Genomic DNA, 20,149 nt, shown 5'->3' with positions numbered 1-20,149 from the left:
GAAGGAACGAAGGAATTAAGGAAATTAGAAAGGAAGAAGGAAGGAAGTTAGGAAGGAAGGAAGGAAGAAAAGAAGGAAGGAAGGAAGGAAGGAAGGAAGGAAGGAAGGAAGGAAGGAAGGAAGGAAGGAAGGAAGGAAAGAAGGAAGGAAGGAAGAAAAAAAGAAATAGTTTCTGCTTTCAAGGAGTTTACCTACTCCTGGGAAGATACAAAATATACATAAGTAAGTAAATTAAATAAATAAGAAGATACAAAAACATTCAGACCATAAGATTTTACTAGTTAAAATTGGAGAGAGTTTTGAGCTTTATCCTCAAATAAGTAATATAAATATTAATTAATACTATCTGACATTTATGGAATGACAAGGCACTTTCAAGTTTGCAAAGTGATTTACATACATTCTTCACTGGAAAACTATAACAACCCTGTGAGGCAGGGGACTATGCCAACTCGACAAGTCAATAGTAAACAAACTTCTCTTAGGTACTGTGTAAATGGAATTAGCTCGAGCCCATTAATAGTCAAAAATCTACCCATCCTAGGTGTAGAAATGATGTAATCCTCACCTTCCTTAGTGGGGAGGGGAGACGAGTTACCCACACGTGACAATGAGTAGCAAATCTAGAACAAGGGACTGCCCTTTGGGCAGCGTTGAGACTGCCATTTGTCCACTTGAATTAGAGGTGGACCCACGGGAAGTGACGAAGGACACTCTTTAAGTATGTTACTCACTTCCTGTGGAGGCAGTTCCAGTTCGAACTTGGCGCTGAAGGATCTCCTGAGACCACAGACAGTTTACACTCTGTATTGTCACGTGGGTAAGTTAGGCTGACTTCCTTGGCCTGGCTAGGCCGCTTCCAAACTCTGCCTATCTGGCTGTTGGGCCTTGTGGCTTACAGCTTCATTTATTTAGCTTTTTAACCTTCTCTCTCTTCTAGGCCGTTGGCCTGGACTAGCTTCTCCCTTTCTCTTTATTCCTATACTTTTACCTTCCTGATTGTAAATAAACTTGCCTCAACCCAATGCTGACTTGGGTCTGATTTAATTACGGAATCAACCTGAATTGTTGATTCCTGGCGGCCACACATTTTAAAATATATCTATAAATACCTAAATTTTCCTTCTTACAGTACCTACTACGAACAACACCTAGTGCAAAGAGCTGAAAATACAAAGAAAGGCAACAACCAGTTTCTATTCTCAAAGAATGTACGTATCAATACTATGCCAATATTAAGGTCCACATAATATATAAAGAGTGTACAAAGGCAATCTGAAAAGGGAAGGCATTTAGGGGACCAGAAAAGGCCTAAAGAAGGTAGGATTTAAGCTGAATTTTGAAGGAAACTAGAGGAGGCAGGGGTAGAGGGTACAGAGCATCCAGGCAGGAAAGACATCCATTATAAAGGTATGGAAGTGAGAGACAAAGTGTCATGGTGAAGGAACTGTAAATAGGTCTGTATAGAAGAATCATGGAGTGTGTAGAGGAAGAGGAAGGTATAAAAAAGCTGGAGAGCTAGGAACCGATCAGGTTTTAAAGAGCTTTAAATGCTAAACCGTTGATATTTGAGCAATGTCAGTTCATTGAGCAGAGGAGGTGGCCTGATCAGACCTATGCTTTAGAAAAATCCCTGGAATATGAAAACATGTATTGCATGATACCAGTGGTATAACCTATAATAGACCATATATAGCCTGGGGAAGGTGGAGGGAAGGAGGAAGAGAATCTAAATTGCAAAACTGCAAAACTCTAGAGAGGTCAAGGATCAGGACTGAAAAAAGGCCAATAGATTTAGAAATTAAAAGATCATTGGCACCTTTGGACAGTATAGTTCCTGTTAAATAAGGAGGTAAAACATTAGAATACAAAGGATTTTGAAGAGAATGAGAAGAAAGCAAAAGGAAGCACCAATTGTAGATAGCTCTCTGAAGGAGTTTAATTGTTAAGAGGAGGAGAGGAATAGGATAATCATAATAGAAAATCAGATCAAGTGGAACTTTTTTTTCTTAAAGATGAGGGAAACTCGGGCGTGTTTGCATGTAGGCAGTAGAGAAGGGGTCAGTGGACAGAGAAATTTAAGTTGAGAGTGAGAGTGGGGATGTTAGTGGTGTTATTTGCTGAAGAAACCAGGATGATAAAGGATTAAAAGCATGTTAGAGGGTTTTGTCTTGGCAAGGAGAAGGATTACTTTTTTTTTTTATCTCAAATAGAATAAAGAGATATAGAAGATGTCTGAGTTATTTGAGATGAGGAAAGGGGGAGAAGAGGAACCTCCTGGTAAATGGTGCCCATTTTTTGGTGAAGGTCATTGAGTGTGGGGGGGGGAATGGGTATAATGGGAAGCTTGAGGCAAGGTTTCAACAGTCATTGTGAAGAGTGGGATGGCGAATCAATCAGAAAAGAATACAATATTTGTCTTGCTGTAGTGAGAACCTAGGTGAGATGAGACAACATTAATTTGTGATGGGCCAAATCATTAGTTTCATGAATTCCTACACTTTTAGGAGTGTCTGAGTAGGAGTGAAGGTGATATAAAGTAGGAGTAATCTCATTGGGATTTGGCAAGTCGAGATTGGCAATAGGACAAGGGGCAAAGAGGGGGAAGAGAATAGGGATGGATTGGTTCACCAGGGGTACAAGATAAGAAACAGAAGAGAGCAAAGCCATTGCAAGAGTGTTGTTCAGTAGTTTCAGTCATGTCCAACTCTTCATGATCCCATTCGAGATTTTCTGGGTGAAGATACTGGCGTAGTTTACCATTTCCTTCTCCAGCTCATTTTGCAGATAAGAAAACTGAGGCAAGTAGGATTAAGTATCTTCCCAGGGTCACAAACCTAGTAAGTATTTGAGGCCAGATTTAGACTCAGGTCTTCCTGACTCCAGACTAGGTGCTCTGTCTACTGCCTCACTTACCTGCCCCTAAGACTATGTGTATATAATCTCAATTCTACAGAATAAACTAAGGCTAAGAGAGGTTTCATTTACCCAGATTCATTGATCTACTCAGTCACATAACTAGGGCAAGGGGAAGTGAGAATGAATTACAAGAGAAAGATTATTTTTTAATGGAGAAGGTCATATAGCCAGTAACTATCAAAGTCGAGATTCAAACCTTGATTTTACTGGGTCCAGTCAGGCCCTCTCTAACTCCACTACATTATGGCCATATGTAGCTTTTAACTGTCCATAAATACATAAGACTGACCCTTAAACAACCATGAAGTCTAACTTTGTGTTTAATATCTCAGCCTCTCTTTTGAGACTTCATTCATTTTCTAACTCTGTGCTTCCCTGTTCTTTTATCTCAATCTTACCTCCCTCCCTCAAAATTAGCCTAATTTAATGAAAAGAGTTCTGGACCAGGAGTCAAGACTTTAGTTTTAGTTCTGTGATTATGCAACCCTAGTAAGTAGTTTTCCTCTCTGATCTTACATTTTCTTCTCTGTAAAATTAGTTGATTGGACTGAGGGTCCCTTTTAGTTCTAATCTTCCAGGGCTCTAAGAGCTGCAAATAAGGAAAGAATCCATTATCAATCATTTCCCCTGCCCTTCAATAACTCTAACTGCCCAATTCCCCACCTCAAGTTCTTCCCCCAGGTGCCCAGTGATCTCATCCTTTCTAACATTCCCACAACCAAAAAAAGAATCACTGTTATCTGTGATTTACATTAAGAAATGGGTTAAAAGTGATGGTTTTAGTCCGTCTCCTATCTGTCTCTTCTTCCTTGGACAAGAGATCCAGAATGTCCCTGGGAGCACCAGCACAAATGTCTCTATAACTAGAGTTTTCCCAGACCTTGTAGGTTTCCAATGTCCAGCCTACATCTCTAAACCTTTCAATCAATCAAAAAATGGCAAGTACTGATTTAGGAACCTACTACGTAATAATAATAATAGCTAGCATTGATATATCTCTTTAAGATTTCCAGTGCCCTTGACATCTATTATCTCATTCGATCCACAAAAATTAAACCATTCACTGACTTCAAGGAATTTACAGTCTATCGGAATGAAGCGGCCCCTTCCCTCTTTGACATACACTTCCTTTTCTTTCCCAGGACTCCAAGGTACATATTTTTTGTTTTCTAATTATTTTTTATTTCCTACTATTCCAGCTAGCATTTGGTGATATTTTTGTACTCAAACCTCAGTTTTCTGACCTCACAGAGTAAATCCTATTCCCCTTGTGCCATTTCTACTGCTGGAAATTAAGTTTGTGACAAAGCCATGTGTCACTGGAACCAATGTTCCCTCTAATTTTTAAAGTTGTGAGAAGACAACTCTCAGGAGTGCACTCTGGGGCTGAGTGTATAGAACAGTTTGATGTTGCAATCAAGAAAGATTCAAAACTGAGTTAATCTGACTCATTTAAGGAACAGAGTAATCACAACTGCCTGTGTGGTAATTAGGCATAAATGGTACCAAATGTCTATGGATCTTTTTCCTTTCCTTCCTTCTTAGTTGTCTCTCAATAATCAGCATCAATGTCCCTAGTGTCATGTTCATTTTTTAATGAAATTCTATTTCTTTTGGATACCTATCATATGTCAGAATACTTTCTGATCTCTAACTGGGGCAGCAGATTAGTACGGTAGGAGGAGACTTCAGTTCCATTGCTGTTCTTTGTGTGACCCTGGGCAAGTCCTTTAACCTCCCTGGGCCTCAGTTTCCCCATTTATAAAAAATATAGGATTAGATTAGATAATCTTGAAGGTACCTTTTAGTTCTAAATCTATGATCTTCTATGAATGTTACACTAAATTCAGGGGAAAGATTTTATTTCCCTCACTTGTTTAATTCTCCTTAGCTAAGACCTTCAAAAACAACCTGCATTTTGTATTTTGAAAAGGCTCTTTTAATTTTTTTTAAATATTTTATTTTTTTAGAAAAAATTTTCCACGGTTACATGATTCCTGTTTTTACTTTCCCCTTCACCCCTTTTTAGCCCCCCCCCCCATATCCAATGTGCATTTCCACTGGTTTTAACATGTGTGATCAGTCAAGACTTATTTACATATTATTGATAGTTGTATTGGTATGGTCATTTAGTGTCCACATCCCCAACCATGTCCACATCAACCCATGCATTCAAGCAGTTGTTTTACTTCTGTGTTTCTACTCCTACGGTTCTTCCTCTGAATGTGGGTAGTGTTCCCTTCCACAAATCCCTCAGAATTGTCCTGGGTCATTGCATTGCCACCAGTACAGAAGTCCATTACATTCGATCTTACCACAGTGTATCAGTCTCTGTGCACAATGTTCTTCTGGTTCTGCTCCTTTCACTCTGCATCAATTCCTGGAGGTCTTTCCAGTTCACATGGAATTCCTCCAGTTTATTATTCCTTTGAGCACAATAGTATTCCATCACCAGCATATACCACAATTTGTTCAGCCATTCCCCAACTGAAGGGTATTCCCTCATTTTCCAGTTTTTTGCCACCACAAAAAGCACGGCTATTAATATCTTTGTATAAGTCTGTTTATCTATGATCTCTTTGGGGTACAAACCTAGCAATGCTATGGCTAGATCGAAGGGCAGGCAGACTTCTATCGTTATTTGGGCATATTTCCAAATTGCCATAAAAGGCTCTTTTTAAAGGATAATAGCATTGTATACTCAGGTTGTTCCACTTAACATTTGTAGCAGGTGAAAGTGCTATATTTCCAGAAGTACTTTATCAAGAGAATTGCAAATACAACCTTGCCCTCACAAAGAACTAATAAGGGCTTTCTCCAAGAACTCTGAAATTTAGGAGGTTTAATAACCCTCCCATCAACTGCTGAGAAACAACTAAGCTTATCACTTAGTTAGCAAGACTAAATAGTTAAATGGGAAGCTACCAAATAGAGGTCTTCCCCATCCCTTGGTTATACTATCCTCACTGAACCTGTCCCATTCTGCTCCCCACCTCCAATATCTTGCTGTCTTAAGGTCTCCACTACCACCACTAAAATGAATTTGTGTTAAAAAGTTGAATCAAGTAGAGGAGAGGGGAAGGCTATATTCTGAAATGAATATGATATAAAAACAAAAGAAATCAATAAAAATCAAGTTGATTTGAGAGGACATTTCACAAAGCTTGCCCCTGGTGCAAAAATTGCTTGTTACAACTCTGTGTGGAACTGGACAAGTCTTTGTAATAAAGATCTCTTTTATGCCCTCTCAAATGCCACCTCCTCTAGCCAGCAAGCCTTCTTGACTGTCCTTTTTGATAACTGACCCCATATTGTCCTTTTTTTGGTATCTTTCTACTGCACTTACCAGGTCATATTATATACCCCAGTCACCTGTATTTGTTTCTTAGACTCATACAGCTAATGAGTTAGTAGATCCTTGAGTTGAATTCAAGTCTTCTGATAGTTTCCCCAATACTTTCCATTATGCCACACTCCCATCCTAGATATACCCCTCTCTGGCAAGATCACTCTTTAACTTAATTCACCCACTCTACCAATTAGTGGTACAAGTTCCCATTGCTGACTCTCCATTATAACTATCATATAAGAGGTTCCACTTGCTACAGTCATTCCAGAGACACAGAAAGAGCAGCAACATTTCTTAGCCAATGATTTTGTCTGCTTTTTTTTTAGTCAGTATTCAGAGTCTCTCAATATTAGCATCCTGAATGGTGGTGAAATTAAATACCACCTTCTCGATTACATTTTGGAGGGGGGCCCTCAATGCATTGTGTCATAATTTTTTTTGTTGAATCCATATTTACATATTAGAATACAAATCAGAACTATAAAGAGGTTGGACCACAAGACTGACATCAGCTCTCCATCTTCTGCATCGACTGAATGACTGATTTGGCAATTAACCATGGACAGCTTTATGACATTTATCATTATATTAAATTGGCATTTAAATCATGGTTATTTAACTTTGTATGTATTTATCACTTATTTCTGCAACTAAACCCTACATTCCCTAAGGGGAGAGAAATGGCTTTTCTTCATTTATATCCTCAAGAGCAGAGGTTCTTAATTTGTTTTGTGTCATGTACCCTTATGGTAATCTGGTAAAACCATGGATCCTATGTCAAAATGATGTTCTTAAATGCCTAAAACATAAAGGATTACATAGAAAACTTGTTATGTTTAAATAGTTACTTATGTACATTTGTGCATGTATGTATATACAGATGTTCACATACCTAAAGAGTTTAGGAGGATCAACTTAGCAACTCACGCAGTGAATTCTAAATAAGAATCTATGAACTCGACTTGATCATTCCTCTTTAGATCCAGTCCTGGGTTCTGCAGAAAAACCTACAATTTCTCATCTGAAAATCAAATCTGAACAAGACCTGGGATGTACATGGATCTTCAGTTTGAGTAGCAAAGACAGGTAGTGATGGCCTTTTAGGTTTATTTTTACCTTCATGTCTACTACAACTATTCATGCAGCTGAACTATTTGGCCTCCCCAGAGGTGACAGAAAGAGGAGCCATAGTGCTATGGATACTCACGGTCCCTGAGGTGCTTTCTTTGCCTATGATTTTAGCAGAAGGATCTCACCACCCAGGAGAAAGTCTGCTTGTATCCAGAACAAATTGGATCATTAACAAATTCTTAACAGGTAGGACTAAGTTACTTTTTTTTTAACCCCATTATTTCTGCACAAATCCAACTGACTTTTGTTCAGCAGTAATTCAAGGGAGAGGGAAAGGGCAAGGCATTTCTAGTCCTTATTTATCAGTAGGATGCCTACTGAGACATCCGCAGCTGAGAGAAAATAGAGGTAGGATTATTTGCTTGAAAAATTGTTTTTTAAAGTTTGAATGACTTCTTGGGTGGGTTGGGGAGACTTGCTCCCTATTCTAATCAATGCCAAATTACTTCTCTAGCCTTTGAGAAGAGAGTAATTCCTATATAATAATAATAATAATAATAATAATAATAATAATAGCTAGCATTTCTATGGGGCAAGTAAGTGGATCAATGGATAGAGTGGCAGCCTGGAGTCAAGAAGACTCATCTGAGTTTGTCTGCCCTCAAACACTTACTAGCCGTGTGACCCTGGGCAAGTCACTTAATCCTGTTTGCCTGAGTTCCTCATTTATAAAATTAGATGGAGAATGAAATAGCAAACCACTCCAATATATTTGCCCCAAATGAGGTTACCAAGAGTCAGACATGACTGAAAAATGACTGAACAACAACAAAAAAGCCTTTACATGGTATTTTAGTGCCTTACAAATATTATCTCATTTGATCCTTACACTGACCCAAGGAGGTTGTTACCAAAATCCTCATTTTTCAGATGAGGAAATTGTGGCAAAGTGAGGTCAAGAGACTTGTTCAGGGTCACACAGCTAGTGAATAAGTGAGGCAGGATTCACTTTGAGGTCTTCCTACCATTTAGCTGTCAGGAGAACTCTACTTTATTTTTAACTCAATCTGTACCGCTTAGTTTCTGAATGGGACACTTGAAAGCTAAGCAATCTTCAGACAAGAAGCTTTTCTCTATTCTAGCCCCACTCTTGATCATCCCCATTCCCAACTATGAGCTAGGAAAAATAATATCCCATCTCCTCTTTTTTTACATCTTGCTATGGATATACATTCACTCACTTAATCATCTATCCATTCACCCAGAAATCATTTATCAAGAAGACACTATTCATCCAGTAAACATATAATAATAATTAATGATGGATTATTATATGGTATACACATGTTATATCATATACATGTAATAATTAATAATAATAAATTGCTAGCATTTATATGGAGCTTTAAGGTTTAAAGCACTTTAAGGCACTTTACAAATCTCTCATTTGATCCTCTCAACAACTCTGGGAGGTAGTTGCTAATATTATCCCTATTTTATAGATGAGAAAACTGAAACAAATAGAGGTTAAGTGACTTGTTCAGGGTAACACAGCTAGTAAGTGTCCAAAGATTTGGACCCAAGTCTTTTTGACTCCAAGTTCAGTCCACCTACCTACCTCTGTAATACTCTAATTATTAAATAGAAATTAAAATCATTTTAATGCCAAATATATACCAAACACGATATTAGGCACATTAGACACAAAAACAAAAAATATCCTCAAAGAGCTTATATTCTATTAGAGTGAAATAAGTACACAGATAAAAAAATACACAAAATAAAGTCATTTCAGGGGGCAGTACAGTAACCAATGTTGGAATAGAGTTTCCTAACTGATGTCTCTTTGGGTTATTGATCTACAATTGTACACAATCTCAGGAGTCATGCAGTACTTGTTCCATTTCCTCTACCCCAATCCTATAACCTTCAATCCATTCTACACATGACCACTAGACTTATCTTGGTAAATACGACTCTGAACGTACCATGTAGTCTGCTAGATAAAAATGCTACTCACAAAACCATACCTTTTTGCTCCTCAGTTGGTGCCCCATCACTGACAGGTTTATAAGATAGCTGATAGCTTTCTACTGTGTCATCAGAGAACAGACTCCAGCACACCTTTACTGACGTCCCAGTAGCTGAGTTTGGAGTTTGTGTATTGATCACTGGAGCACAAGGAGCTATATATAGTGAAAGAAGTAGAAAAATAAGTTAGAACCAAAGATGTTAGAGAGATATTTATTTTGGGCTATGCTTGCCTGATGAATTTTTACATAGAAGCTCAGAGTCTTCTAGTCCAACCCATAATGACCTTTCTCCATTCTATTTTTATTTCTTTCTCAATAATCAAGAGCAATTGAATCAATAGAATTAGAGCTTCTCTTTCCCTGAACAATTCTGGAGAAAGATTAACAAATTCTTGTACTCCAGTTCTCTTTTTTTAGGCCTCCATGCAGAATACCTCCAACATACTTGTTTTGCTTGGTATATTTTCCATGGTCAATCAGTCTCTTGTGAGTTTGGGTGGCACTGAATCAGTTCCCCCCAAACCTTATCATCAATGAATATACAGATAAAATAGCTTTCATGTGAGAGTTCAGTCTTCTTCCCCAGGTATACTCATAAAGAGATAGGAATTGCCATATTCTCAGGAGTTAGCCTAGATGGTGGCCACTTTCTCATTCCTGGTCAACATCCCTAACGACCTAAGTAGCTCATATGAGTCTCCCCCACTCATTCCTTTTCCCTAACTCTAGAGAGACAGAGTCTAATTAATGCTTTCCTAGGTACTGAATTCTCCAGGAAATAAGAGCCTATATATGCATCTCAACTGTGGAAACAATACCATGATTAATCTCTAACAAATTCTCTAAGAATGTGGAAAAAATCAGAAATCAGATCACTAGCATCAGAAAAGTCCCCAGTACTGCTAGATATAGCTCAAAGCTAATGCCTAAAATAGTGGCAATAGCTCGAGAAAAGACATTCTGGCTCTGCTGCCCATAATAGCAGCTCTTCTTCCTGCCCTGTAAAACACCCTGGCACTTCTTAGCCTCTCCACACTGAAGACATTGTGCAATGGATACAGTTTTAGCCAAGTTTTGACTATTTACTTTATGCAACCTTGTTTGAGTCTATTAATTTGTTTCCAGCCTTTATGCTTTATTTCCTGCTACATGCTTACATTCTAGTGTTGCCCCATTGTAGGTTGTTATGAATTGGAGCTGTTGATATTCTCAACCTAAAAAGCTGAGAGTCAGAGAAAGCCTACCTGGTCTTCATCCCACCAAAGGATGTCTACCTAATTAGGAATGATAGAATCTCATGTCTGAGGTAAAAGCCTAGGATGGTGAGATAAGTATAAAAGAATTATAATCATGGTGTAGCTTGTGAGTTGATGGGGAATGGGATGAATCATTCATGAAGATGGCCTGTATATGGGGAAAAGGAGAGAAAACTTGGAGGCCCTTTGGTTCGAGTGTAACCCTATAGTAGAGGATATGAGTCTATATTCAGGACAGAAATTTGACTTGAAGAAGCTGGGAGAGAACAATTGAGTTCTTATGGGTATTGGAGTACAACCCTATTTGTGGATTGACTCCTCAGACATTATGTTATGAGCAGTAGGGAGACAAGGAGTGTGACAAGGTGTAATATGTGCTGTCTTTTTATAGGTTTGGGTTTACGAAGCTGGAACCCATGAGGCTGTTTATTTCTTTTCAAATACTGTACCAGGAATTTTAATAACTTCCAGTAGGAATATGACAATGTCTGGCTTTTATGCTCATGATGTTTCCATTCAAATTCCATTTTTTTCTAATAAAAAATTTAAAGTACAAAGATGCAGTTTATAGCTAGTCACAGATTTGTACATTTTTAAAACTCCTATGGTTTAGAGCAGTGGTTCCCATACTTTTTTGGTCTACTGCCCCCTTTCCAGAAAAAATATTACTTAGCGCCCCCTGGAAATTATGAAACTATTTATTGAACTCAGAATAGAATGTAATACAAAAAAAGTGTGGCCATCACCACCTTCCTGGATCACTGTAGCACCCACCAGGGGGCGGTAGCACCCACTTTGGGAATCACTGGTTTAGAGCAAGGTTTTAAAATATAAATGTTTAGTTCCAATTTATGATTTTTCTTAATTATCTTTACCTAATTTTCTATTAGCCTTCCCTCTTCTTCAAGCAAAAAAACAATCTTTAAACTCATCCTGATCCTTTTCTTCACATGGAAGATCCTTCTGGAACAAATGTAGAGCTCTGGCTCTGGTTTCTGAACTTCAGAATTTGGGGGTATCTTAAAGTTTAAAAAAACCCTCTTACAACTTCTCTAGGCCTTTGATCCCTTCTCTAATAGGTTTGGCCTTTAAATTGAGGTACACTTGATTAAAAATATACATTAAATTACTTTCTTAGTATTCTCCATGATCTATTTCATTGCTTCCTGCTTGCTCAGATTCTTCTGTATCTTCTTTGAAAAGATGCCAAAATCAGGTGGCAGCTGGGTAGCTCAGTGGATTGAGAGAGGTCCTAGGTTCAAATCCGGCCTCAGACACTTCCCAGCTGTGTGACCCTGGGCAAGTCACTTGACCCCCATTGCCCACCCTTACCACTTTTCCACCTAGGAGCCAATACACAGAAGTTAAGGGCTTAAAATGTAAAAAAATATACCAAAATCAGAAAAAGAAAAATTATATTACAATATGATGCAGGTTTCTATAAAATCCCAAGATAGTCTTTTTCTATTTAGAAGTATCTCAATGACTGCTTTAGGAATTAGTTCCTCCATTCTTCCTTTTATTTGGTCTATTGTTTCCACAGAGCTGATCTCCTTAGTAACCCAATAGCAGACTTCCAGAAGTCTGTCCTTCTCTCCTTAAAAAAAATAGCATGGGATCGCTCAGTCTTAAAGGGACTTTTGTTTCAGGCAAAAATATATTAAAACACATTTGAAGAGAACATAACAAAAGGTTTATTTCTAGAGTCTATCAATATAAAATAGGAATAAGGGCCTGATTCTGAGCTCCTAGCCCTGGCATCTATTGCTGCTGTTATTTATAATATTTGGAAGAGAACTCTGATTTCTTCATCTTAATCTAATACCAAGATCTCACCTCTAAATTTGTAATCAAGTAATTTGGCATGTCCTTGGCTAAGGATTTCAGGTCTTGTGGGGCAAAGACACAGGTTGTGATTTGAAAAGGGAAAGAAGGAGGAAGGATTAGGGAATAAAATTTGATTTGCAAGATTTCTGAAATCCTAAATTTGGATTGTTATTGTAGTAGACTATCACCTTAAGGTTTTGAGGAGAGCTTTCCCCAAGTCATCAAAGAGATGTGAATCATTTTGTAAACCTCAAATGAGTCATTGTTATAATAACTATTAACACACTATTACATCAGACTTTGGTTTCTTAGAGGAATCCTAATAAAAGATCATTTCCTGGTACTCTAGGCCAATGGTTCATTTCCTTTTCACAGAATGCTGCTAAGCCTGGGGTTGTAACCTAAAGAGAATGATTTTTTTCCTGTGTGGTTTGTGCTAATTAATTCCATTTTTTGTAGTCACAACATAGCAGTCCACAGGATTCTATGGTGAACAATTCTTCTAATCAGGGGAAAGGGAAGTGAGTTGATTTTTCCTACAATAATCTTGTAAATCTGTATTGAGCTTTTACGACCCTCACAACTTGTATGGCCAGCCTTCTTCCCTAGTGGAATACAAGTCCTATAGTAAAAGAAATAAAAGCAGCTATACTTTTCTGGAACAAACTAGGAAGATTGGTAGCTATTTACAAATCTGGACCAGCTGTGAATTCAAAATAACACCTTAATACTACCTAATACTTAATACAAATTTAATGCCCTAAAAGCCACCAGCAGGATAATTACAATAAGCAACTTTACCCATCAACAGGTAATACCTTGAATTCCATTCTTCAAGAACTTCTGGAGTTGAAGATAAAAAACCCTGGAGACTAGAAGGAAAATGGATTTCTAAAATGTAACTTGAAATCTTTCTTTTAAGCAGTAAGTGGAGGAACATTATTAGTTTGTCACAATAGACATTTCCCAAAAATCAAGTATTCAAACCTGAAATTGAATCTAAACTTGTCCATTTATTTAAAACTACCTGGGATGGCATTAATAGAATCCATCAGCTGCTCAACATCAGAAAAATCGATGGTTTGGTCTTCAAAATCTGGATGAGTGGAAAGCTCTACATCTGTTTTGGTTTTCAGAAATTCTCCAAGTCTGCACATTTAAAAGATCATGTTAGCAATTCATAAAATGGTACCATTGAGATGTTGCTTATACTCTTCTGTCATTGCTAATGAATGGAAGGGGAGTTCTTCGTTCTGTTATTCAATGCAGAAAATGCATTTCTATTTCTTAGTGTCAAGGTTCTGTTGGTTGCTCAGGAAATGTAAACAGGAATTCTGGAACTCTGCCCAGATTTGGTCATCTGTTTTAAGTATGTTCAGGACTGTAATCAGGGGTAGGTGACCCCTATTGGTGTGCAAGAAAGGACACTTTAGAAAAGTACATTTAGAAAAGGTTGGAAATTCTGCTCTCCAAGGTACTTGGGTATTTGTTAAAATGGTAGAGTAAGGGCTCAAAGCCTCTGTTGAGTAGTACTTTTGGGAAGGAGGGAACTGAGGGGACAGCAAGATGAGAATTGGGGTACAGTTAGTTTTCAAACCTTACCTAAGGCATATAACTGTTTTGTCTTGGCTCTGAGTAAATGACTTATAAAAGCAACAATAATAATTCATGCTAATGGAATGGTATGAGGTTTACAATAAGGTACATTACAAACCATCTCCAACCAAGATGAGATAGAGGAAGAGGGAAAAGCAGGGATTAGGCATGTACTCCCTTATTTAGATTAGGTTAGAGATTCAGAATATATGTAAGGGTTTCTGACCAATCACTTCAGAAGTTTTGAAATAGGACTGGCTCCTCAGGTTCCAATCTGTACTAAGAAGAGGTCCTTGAGTTTCAGCACAATTCAGAACCATTTCATCTGTCTCTGTCTTCTATAGCCCTCATAGAGCTGTGCTGAGGTGCTGGAGTGCAAGGAATGAGTCCTTGCCCAATATTCCCTCCACAGACACCCACTTCATGCTCTTCTTCCCTCCAGGTGTTTCATTCTTGCTCTTTCCCAGAAACAATGGGGGTAGGCATAGCTGTGAGATGTCTGATCATTGGTTTCTCTTGACATACATTGTGTAAGTTTTAAGAGCCTAGAATCACACCACTATATAGTTCTGCCACACATGCTAGAGACTCTATCTAACATAAAGTCATATAAAAGAGTCTCATGGTTGCTATTAAGCAGCCAGAAACCCTGCAAATAAAGACTCAGAACATCAGAGCTAAAAGAACTTTATATCATCTAGTCAATTCTTTCATTCTGCAAGAGAGGAAATCAGACCATGAAAGTAAACTGTAATTTACTTTAGGCTTTGTTTCTTATAGAAAAATATAAAATGTAGGTTACAAAATGTTCTTCAATTCTATATGACATCTAATTATGTACAGAACTATGGAGGATGTAAAAGGAAGAAACAGAGAATGATTAACAAAGAGAAAGACTATAGTGCTACTAATTGAGTACTGTCCATGGTCCCCAAGGGCTTTGGGAAATGGAAAAAGGATGCATGCTATGACTGTTTAGGTCCCCTCTTCTCTTTCATCTCATCCTCCCTTCCTGGCAGCTACTAGGAATCACTGAAGGCAACAATGACAAGTTTGCAGTGGTTTTCTCAGTTTTGCTAAGTACTGCCTTGGCAAAGATAGTCCGCGTAAAAAAATCACATCTAAGAAAGCTTTGTTCTGGTAGTCTGGTGGCTGATTCTTTTTCCATCCTTCTGAATGCCAGTTTGTCCTGTTTCTTGCAGGGGGTCTTTATTTTTTGGGTATTTGCTGAGGAGTAGGCTTCCTTTAGATAACTGCTTGATTGTGTCTCTGGGGAGACCCAGAAGCATCTTCTGAGCAGAACAGTTTCTAGAAAAGGTAAGGCTTTAAATAGGTTAGCTAGTTCTCAGGATTGTGTATGTGTGTGTTAGCATGTACCTTATACTTCTAAGGTCTGCATCTAAAAATAGAGCAAACAACATACATATATAATACATATTTCTTTTAAAAATGTAAAACTATTTCCAAAGTCCCTAGATATTAATTTTCCAGTCTTTAGAAGCATGCCTCTAAGGAGTTGGCTATATCTAGGTTCAGTTATGTTTATGTCTCTAGATTTGAGTTAATAAGTCAATAAGCATTTAAGTATCAACTGAATACAAAGAAAGGCAAAAGCAGATCCCATGTTAAAAAATTCATCTAATGGGGAAAAACCATGAAAATAACTACATATAGACAAGAGATAGAGTAGATGAAAGGTAATCTCTTGGTTGGGAAGATGCTTTGATGCCTCTTGCAGAAGGTGGGATTTGAGCAAAGTTGTGTTGAATCTTGAAGGAAACTAGGGACCCTAAGAGATGGAGATGAAGGAAAGAATTTTAGATATAAAGAATAGCTAGTACAAAAGTACAGAGGTGAGAGGTGGCATACTGTGTGTGAGGAACGATAAGTAAGCAAATCCAGCCCATAGACTACAGAGAGGGGATTAAAGTCTTGGAAGTCTGAGAAGGTTGGAAAGGTCCATGTAAATGCCAGAGGACTTTATATTTGATCCTGGAGCTAACAGAAGGACAATGGAGTTTATTGTATATTGTGATGCAGTCAGAACTAGCCTTTAATTTCGCAGTTGAATGGAAGATGGATTGGAGTGGGAGGGACTCAAGGCAAAGGGATCAATTAGAAGGCTATCATAGAGGCAGCTAGGTGGTTCAGTGGATAGAAAGTCAGGTCTGGAGATGGGAGATCTTGGGATCAAATCTGAATACAGATACTTCCTAGTCATGTGACCTTGGGCAAGTCACTTAACTCCAGTCCCCTAGCCCTTACTGTTCTTCTGACTTAGATTCTAACACAGAAAGTAAGGGGTTAAAAAAAAAAAAAAGAAGGCCTTTGCTATAGTCCAAATGAGAGGAGATGAGGATCTGAACTAGGGTGGAAGTTATGGGAATAGAAAGACTATACAATGATAAGAAAGGTTGGGAATTAGAAGGCCTGGATTCCACTCCTATATCCACTATAGACCATATTGAGTAATTAATTATCTATGTTATCTCTCTGGACCTTAGTTTCTTTATCTGGAAAATGAAAGGATTAGATTGGTCTCTAAAGTTCCTTTTGAATTGGAAAATGAGGGGATGCCCTTCAATTGGAGAATATCTAAACAAATTGAGGTATCTGTTGGTAAAGGAATATTATTGTACTGAAAGGAATAATGAACTGGAGGAATTCCATGTGAATTGGAAAGACCTCCAAGAAATGACTCAGAGTGAAAGGAGCACAATCAGGAGAATATTGTATACAAAGACAGATACATGGTAGCACAACTAAATGTAAGGGACTTCTGTACTAGCAGCAATGCAATGATACAGGACAATTCTGAGGAACTTATGAGAAAGAACATTATCCACATTCAGAGAAAGAACTGTGGGAGTAGAAACAGAAGAAAAATATTTCCTTGGTCACATGGTTTGATGGGGATATGATTGGGGATGTAGACTCTAAATGATCACTCTATTGCAAATATTAATATGGAAATAGGTCTTGATCAATGACACATGTAAAACCTAGTTGAATTGTTCATTGGCTATGGGACAGGGGAGAGAGAGGGTGAGGGGAAAGAATATGAATATGTAACTATGGAAAAATAAAAATAAATTTAAAAATTTAAGTTCCTTTTGGCTATAAAATATTATGATTCTAAAGCCATTAATGATTCAGTCTAAAGTATTCACACCCCAGAAGAAAATCTTGGCAACCCAACTAATTGGAATTGAATGTGCTTGGACATATAGCAGGATGAATGGAGGGAAGAAGAAAATAAAATGCAATGTACACCAAAATACAACTATTACCTGTCAGCCATAGTTACTGCATCCTAGAAAGAGAAGAAAAGGGAAGGGAGGTTAAATAAAAATGATAAATATTTTACATCAGTAGAAATTCAATGTGTAAATAAAGTGAAAAAAATTTTAAAAAGGAACTATACAATACCATTAATTTAATCTGATTTTATTCCATTTGAGGTAATCTTGGTAAAAATCAGCTGATGCCAAGACTAAATAGAAAACTAGTTTGAAATATCAAGTTTACCTTATATTTGGTTTGATGTAAGCATCCTGCCATAACTAAGATAAAGAAAGTAGGCTCCAAACTACTTACCCTTTTCCTAGAGAGAGATTATTTCTAGACCCCTCTAATTCCCTTCTATAACTACCAATCTTGTTTTCAAACCTCTACCTTCTTTCAATTATTAAGTATCAATTCCAAGGCAGAAGAGCAGTAAGGATGAAGCCCTTGGGGGTTAAGTGACTTTCTCGGGGTTATACAACTAGAAAGTACATAGGGTCAGATTTGAACCCCAAACCTCCCATCTCCGGGCCTATCTATCCACTGAGCCATCTAGCTGCCTATGGCTCTACCAATTTTGTCATGGTTTTCAGAGATATGCCTTTAGGTAAATCCTTCAATTGCAAATATTTGTTGGGTGCCTCAGAGGCAAGGCTTTTGAGGAAAATCAGAGCTTTAAGTATGATAGGATGGCCTGATCTCTAACCAAAGGCACTGAAATTAGAAGATAATGACAACATTTACATTCCTCCAACAATATAAAAACATCTAGGTTTAGTTAGGAATAGGATATTAGGGCTGGGTGTGTGATTTCACTGGCATAGGGAACTCCCAGATGAGGAAACTCCTTCTACTAATGAAGATCAGCCCTTTCTTTGCTATTTATAGTTTTAGAGAGTTACTTAGTGAAGGATTAAAATTAAATTTTAATAAATCTCCCATTTTATATCACAGTCCTCATATTTACCAGTAGAGACTTGGATTGCTTTGGGTTTTGGCCAGAGCTCTCAGCAGACTACAAGCTCTCCCTAACTGCAAGAGATAAGCACCTTTCTATGAGATTAACCCTTGTCTCTTGAAATGTGTTGTCTTCATGACCCTTGACTAAATTTGGAGTCATATTTTGCTTAGTTGTCTCTTGGAACTCAAGACTTTTGCCAGGTCTCTGAGGCCCTAGAAGCAGTGATGCAAACTACAATTGGCAAAAAGCCTTCTTTGTTTGAGGTGCAATAAGAATCCCCTTCTTGAAAGTAGACTTTGAAGTCTCACCCATGCAGAGAACACTGCCTGGGATTTTCCTGTGAGGGACCCTGGATGCTGTATTATGGGACTTTCCAGTTGGAATATTCAGGTGTTGTTGCTTCCCCAGATTTGTAGATGTTATCTTTCTTTTCTATCCCTCTTATTGATGGTGTTGCTCTTATCTACATATTCATTTATGTTTTTGGTTGCAAGCTAAAGTGCTGGCTCTTTGCATAATAATAATAAACCTACTTTTATTTATTTATTTTTATTTTTTGCTTTAAAATGCTGTGGAGAAAAATGCCTTATTATAGGAGCAAATCTTGAGCCAAAAAAGAAGCAAGCAGCTACCTATGTAACCCTTAGTATTACACCTTAGAGATTATAACACTAAGAGATTGAGTAATTTGCCCAGGGTCACACAGCCTGGGACATATATTAGCAACAGAAGTTAAATTCAAGTCTTTCTGAATTAAAGGCTACACTACACCTTACTGTCTCTTGGCACCTAACTAGTAAGAATATTCATTAATAGAGTTTTGTTTTTCTTTCATTCTTAACTGGGGAGAGTAGAGACAAGGAGTATTTTTGCTGATTGAGAAAAATTAAAATTTAAAAAGTTTATGAAGATTATTCATTAAAAAAGGAAGATCCCAATGGTTCCTTCCCCCTAGTAGCCATAACCCAGGTAAGCTCCTCCCTAACCCAAAGCCACCCAATCCCTTGCCTCTTCACAATGTCTCAAGAATCTTTGCCCCCTTCAGTGGCCTTTTATTTGTTTCTGTCTTTCTCTTTCAAAAACTCTTACCTTCTGTCTTAGAATCAATAATAAGCATTAATTCCTAGGCAAAGGAGTGGTAAGGGCTAGACAACTGGGGTTGTGTCTTCCCTGGGGGCACACAGCTAAACTCATATTTGAACCCAGGACCTCCTGTCTCTAGGCCTGGCTCTCTATCCACTGAACTACCTAGCTATCTTTTGTTTCAAAGACTCTTCTCAACTGGATTTGTCCTTAAAAGTTGGTTTGAGGGTTGTCTTTCATGTTGCTCCCCCAGCCATGTGCTTTGAACCTTGCCCCATGTTCCAAAATGGAACAATACTTCTCTTCAGGAGAAAGAAATATTCCATTAAATTCAACAAATGTTTAATGAGTGAGTACCAATTACAGACAAGGTACTGTGATGAACAAAATATTTTATCTGTTCCCAAAAACCAAAGCTTCCAGAAGTAGATTAAACTTATTTGAGGACACAAACAGCTACTTATTATTGTAACAAGCACTGCAAAGGACAATAGTGACAGCCCAGTTTAGGCAAAGCTAAATTTAAGCCATTTTGGTTTTCTAATTTGAGCTAAGGAGAATGAAAAATGGGCTGTTAATGTACTCCCTTCAGGTGCTATGAAAACTGCAAACCATTTGTAACAGCAGGCTATAATTTGGTGATTAATTATATTAATAGCAAAGTTTTGCAGAAATTGAAGTAACTTGTAAGCAAATTGGAGGGCTTAGGTAGAAGGAGTAATAATAATAATAATAATAATAATAATAATAATAATAATAATAATAATAA

General features: G+C 37.7%; 1 protein-coding gene across 2 annotated transcripts in view; it reads right to left on the bottom strand.

The window, feature by feature from the left end:
- FSD2 (fibronectin type III and SPRY domain containing 2) overlaps positions 1 to 20,149 on the bottom strand; it is a 62,139-nt gene that overhangs the window by 26,657 nt on the left and 15,333 nt on the right. For both annotated transcript variants that reach the window (XM_044665485.1, XM_044665486.1), the window contains exons 4-6: positions 17,342 to 17,364; positions 13,483 to 13,604; positions 9,370 to 9,525 (exon numbers count right to left, since the gene is read on the bottom strand). In XM_044665485.1, coding sequence (XP_044521420.1) covers positions 9,370 to 9,525; positions 13,483 to 13,604; positions 17,342 to 17,364 — 301 coding nt within the window. The remainder of the gene's footprint in view (positions 1 to 9,369; positions 9,526 to 13,482; positions 13,605 to 17,341; positions 17,365 to 20,149) is intronic.

The sequence above is a fragment of the Gracilinanus agilis genome, chromosome 2, assembly GCF_016433145.1.
Source record: "Gracilinanus agilis isolate LMUSP501 chromosome 2, AgileGrace, whole genome shotgun sequence".
In the NCBI taxonomy this organism is placed as follows: Eukaryota; Metazoa; Chordata; class Mammalia; order Didelphimorphia; family Didelphidae; genus Gracilinanus; species Gracilinanus agilis.
Note: the sequence above shows the minus strand (reverse complement) of the source record. Positions and strands in the feature narration are given on the sequence as shown.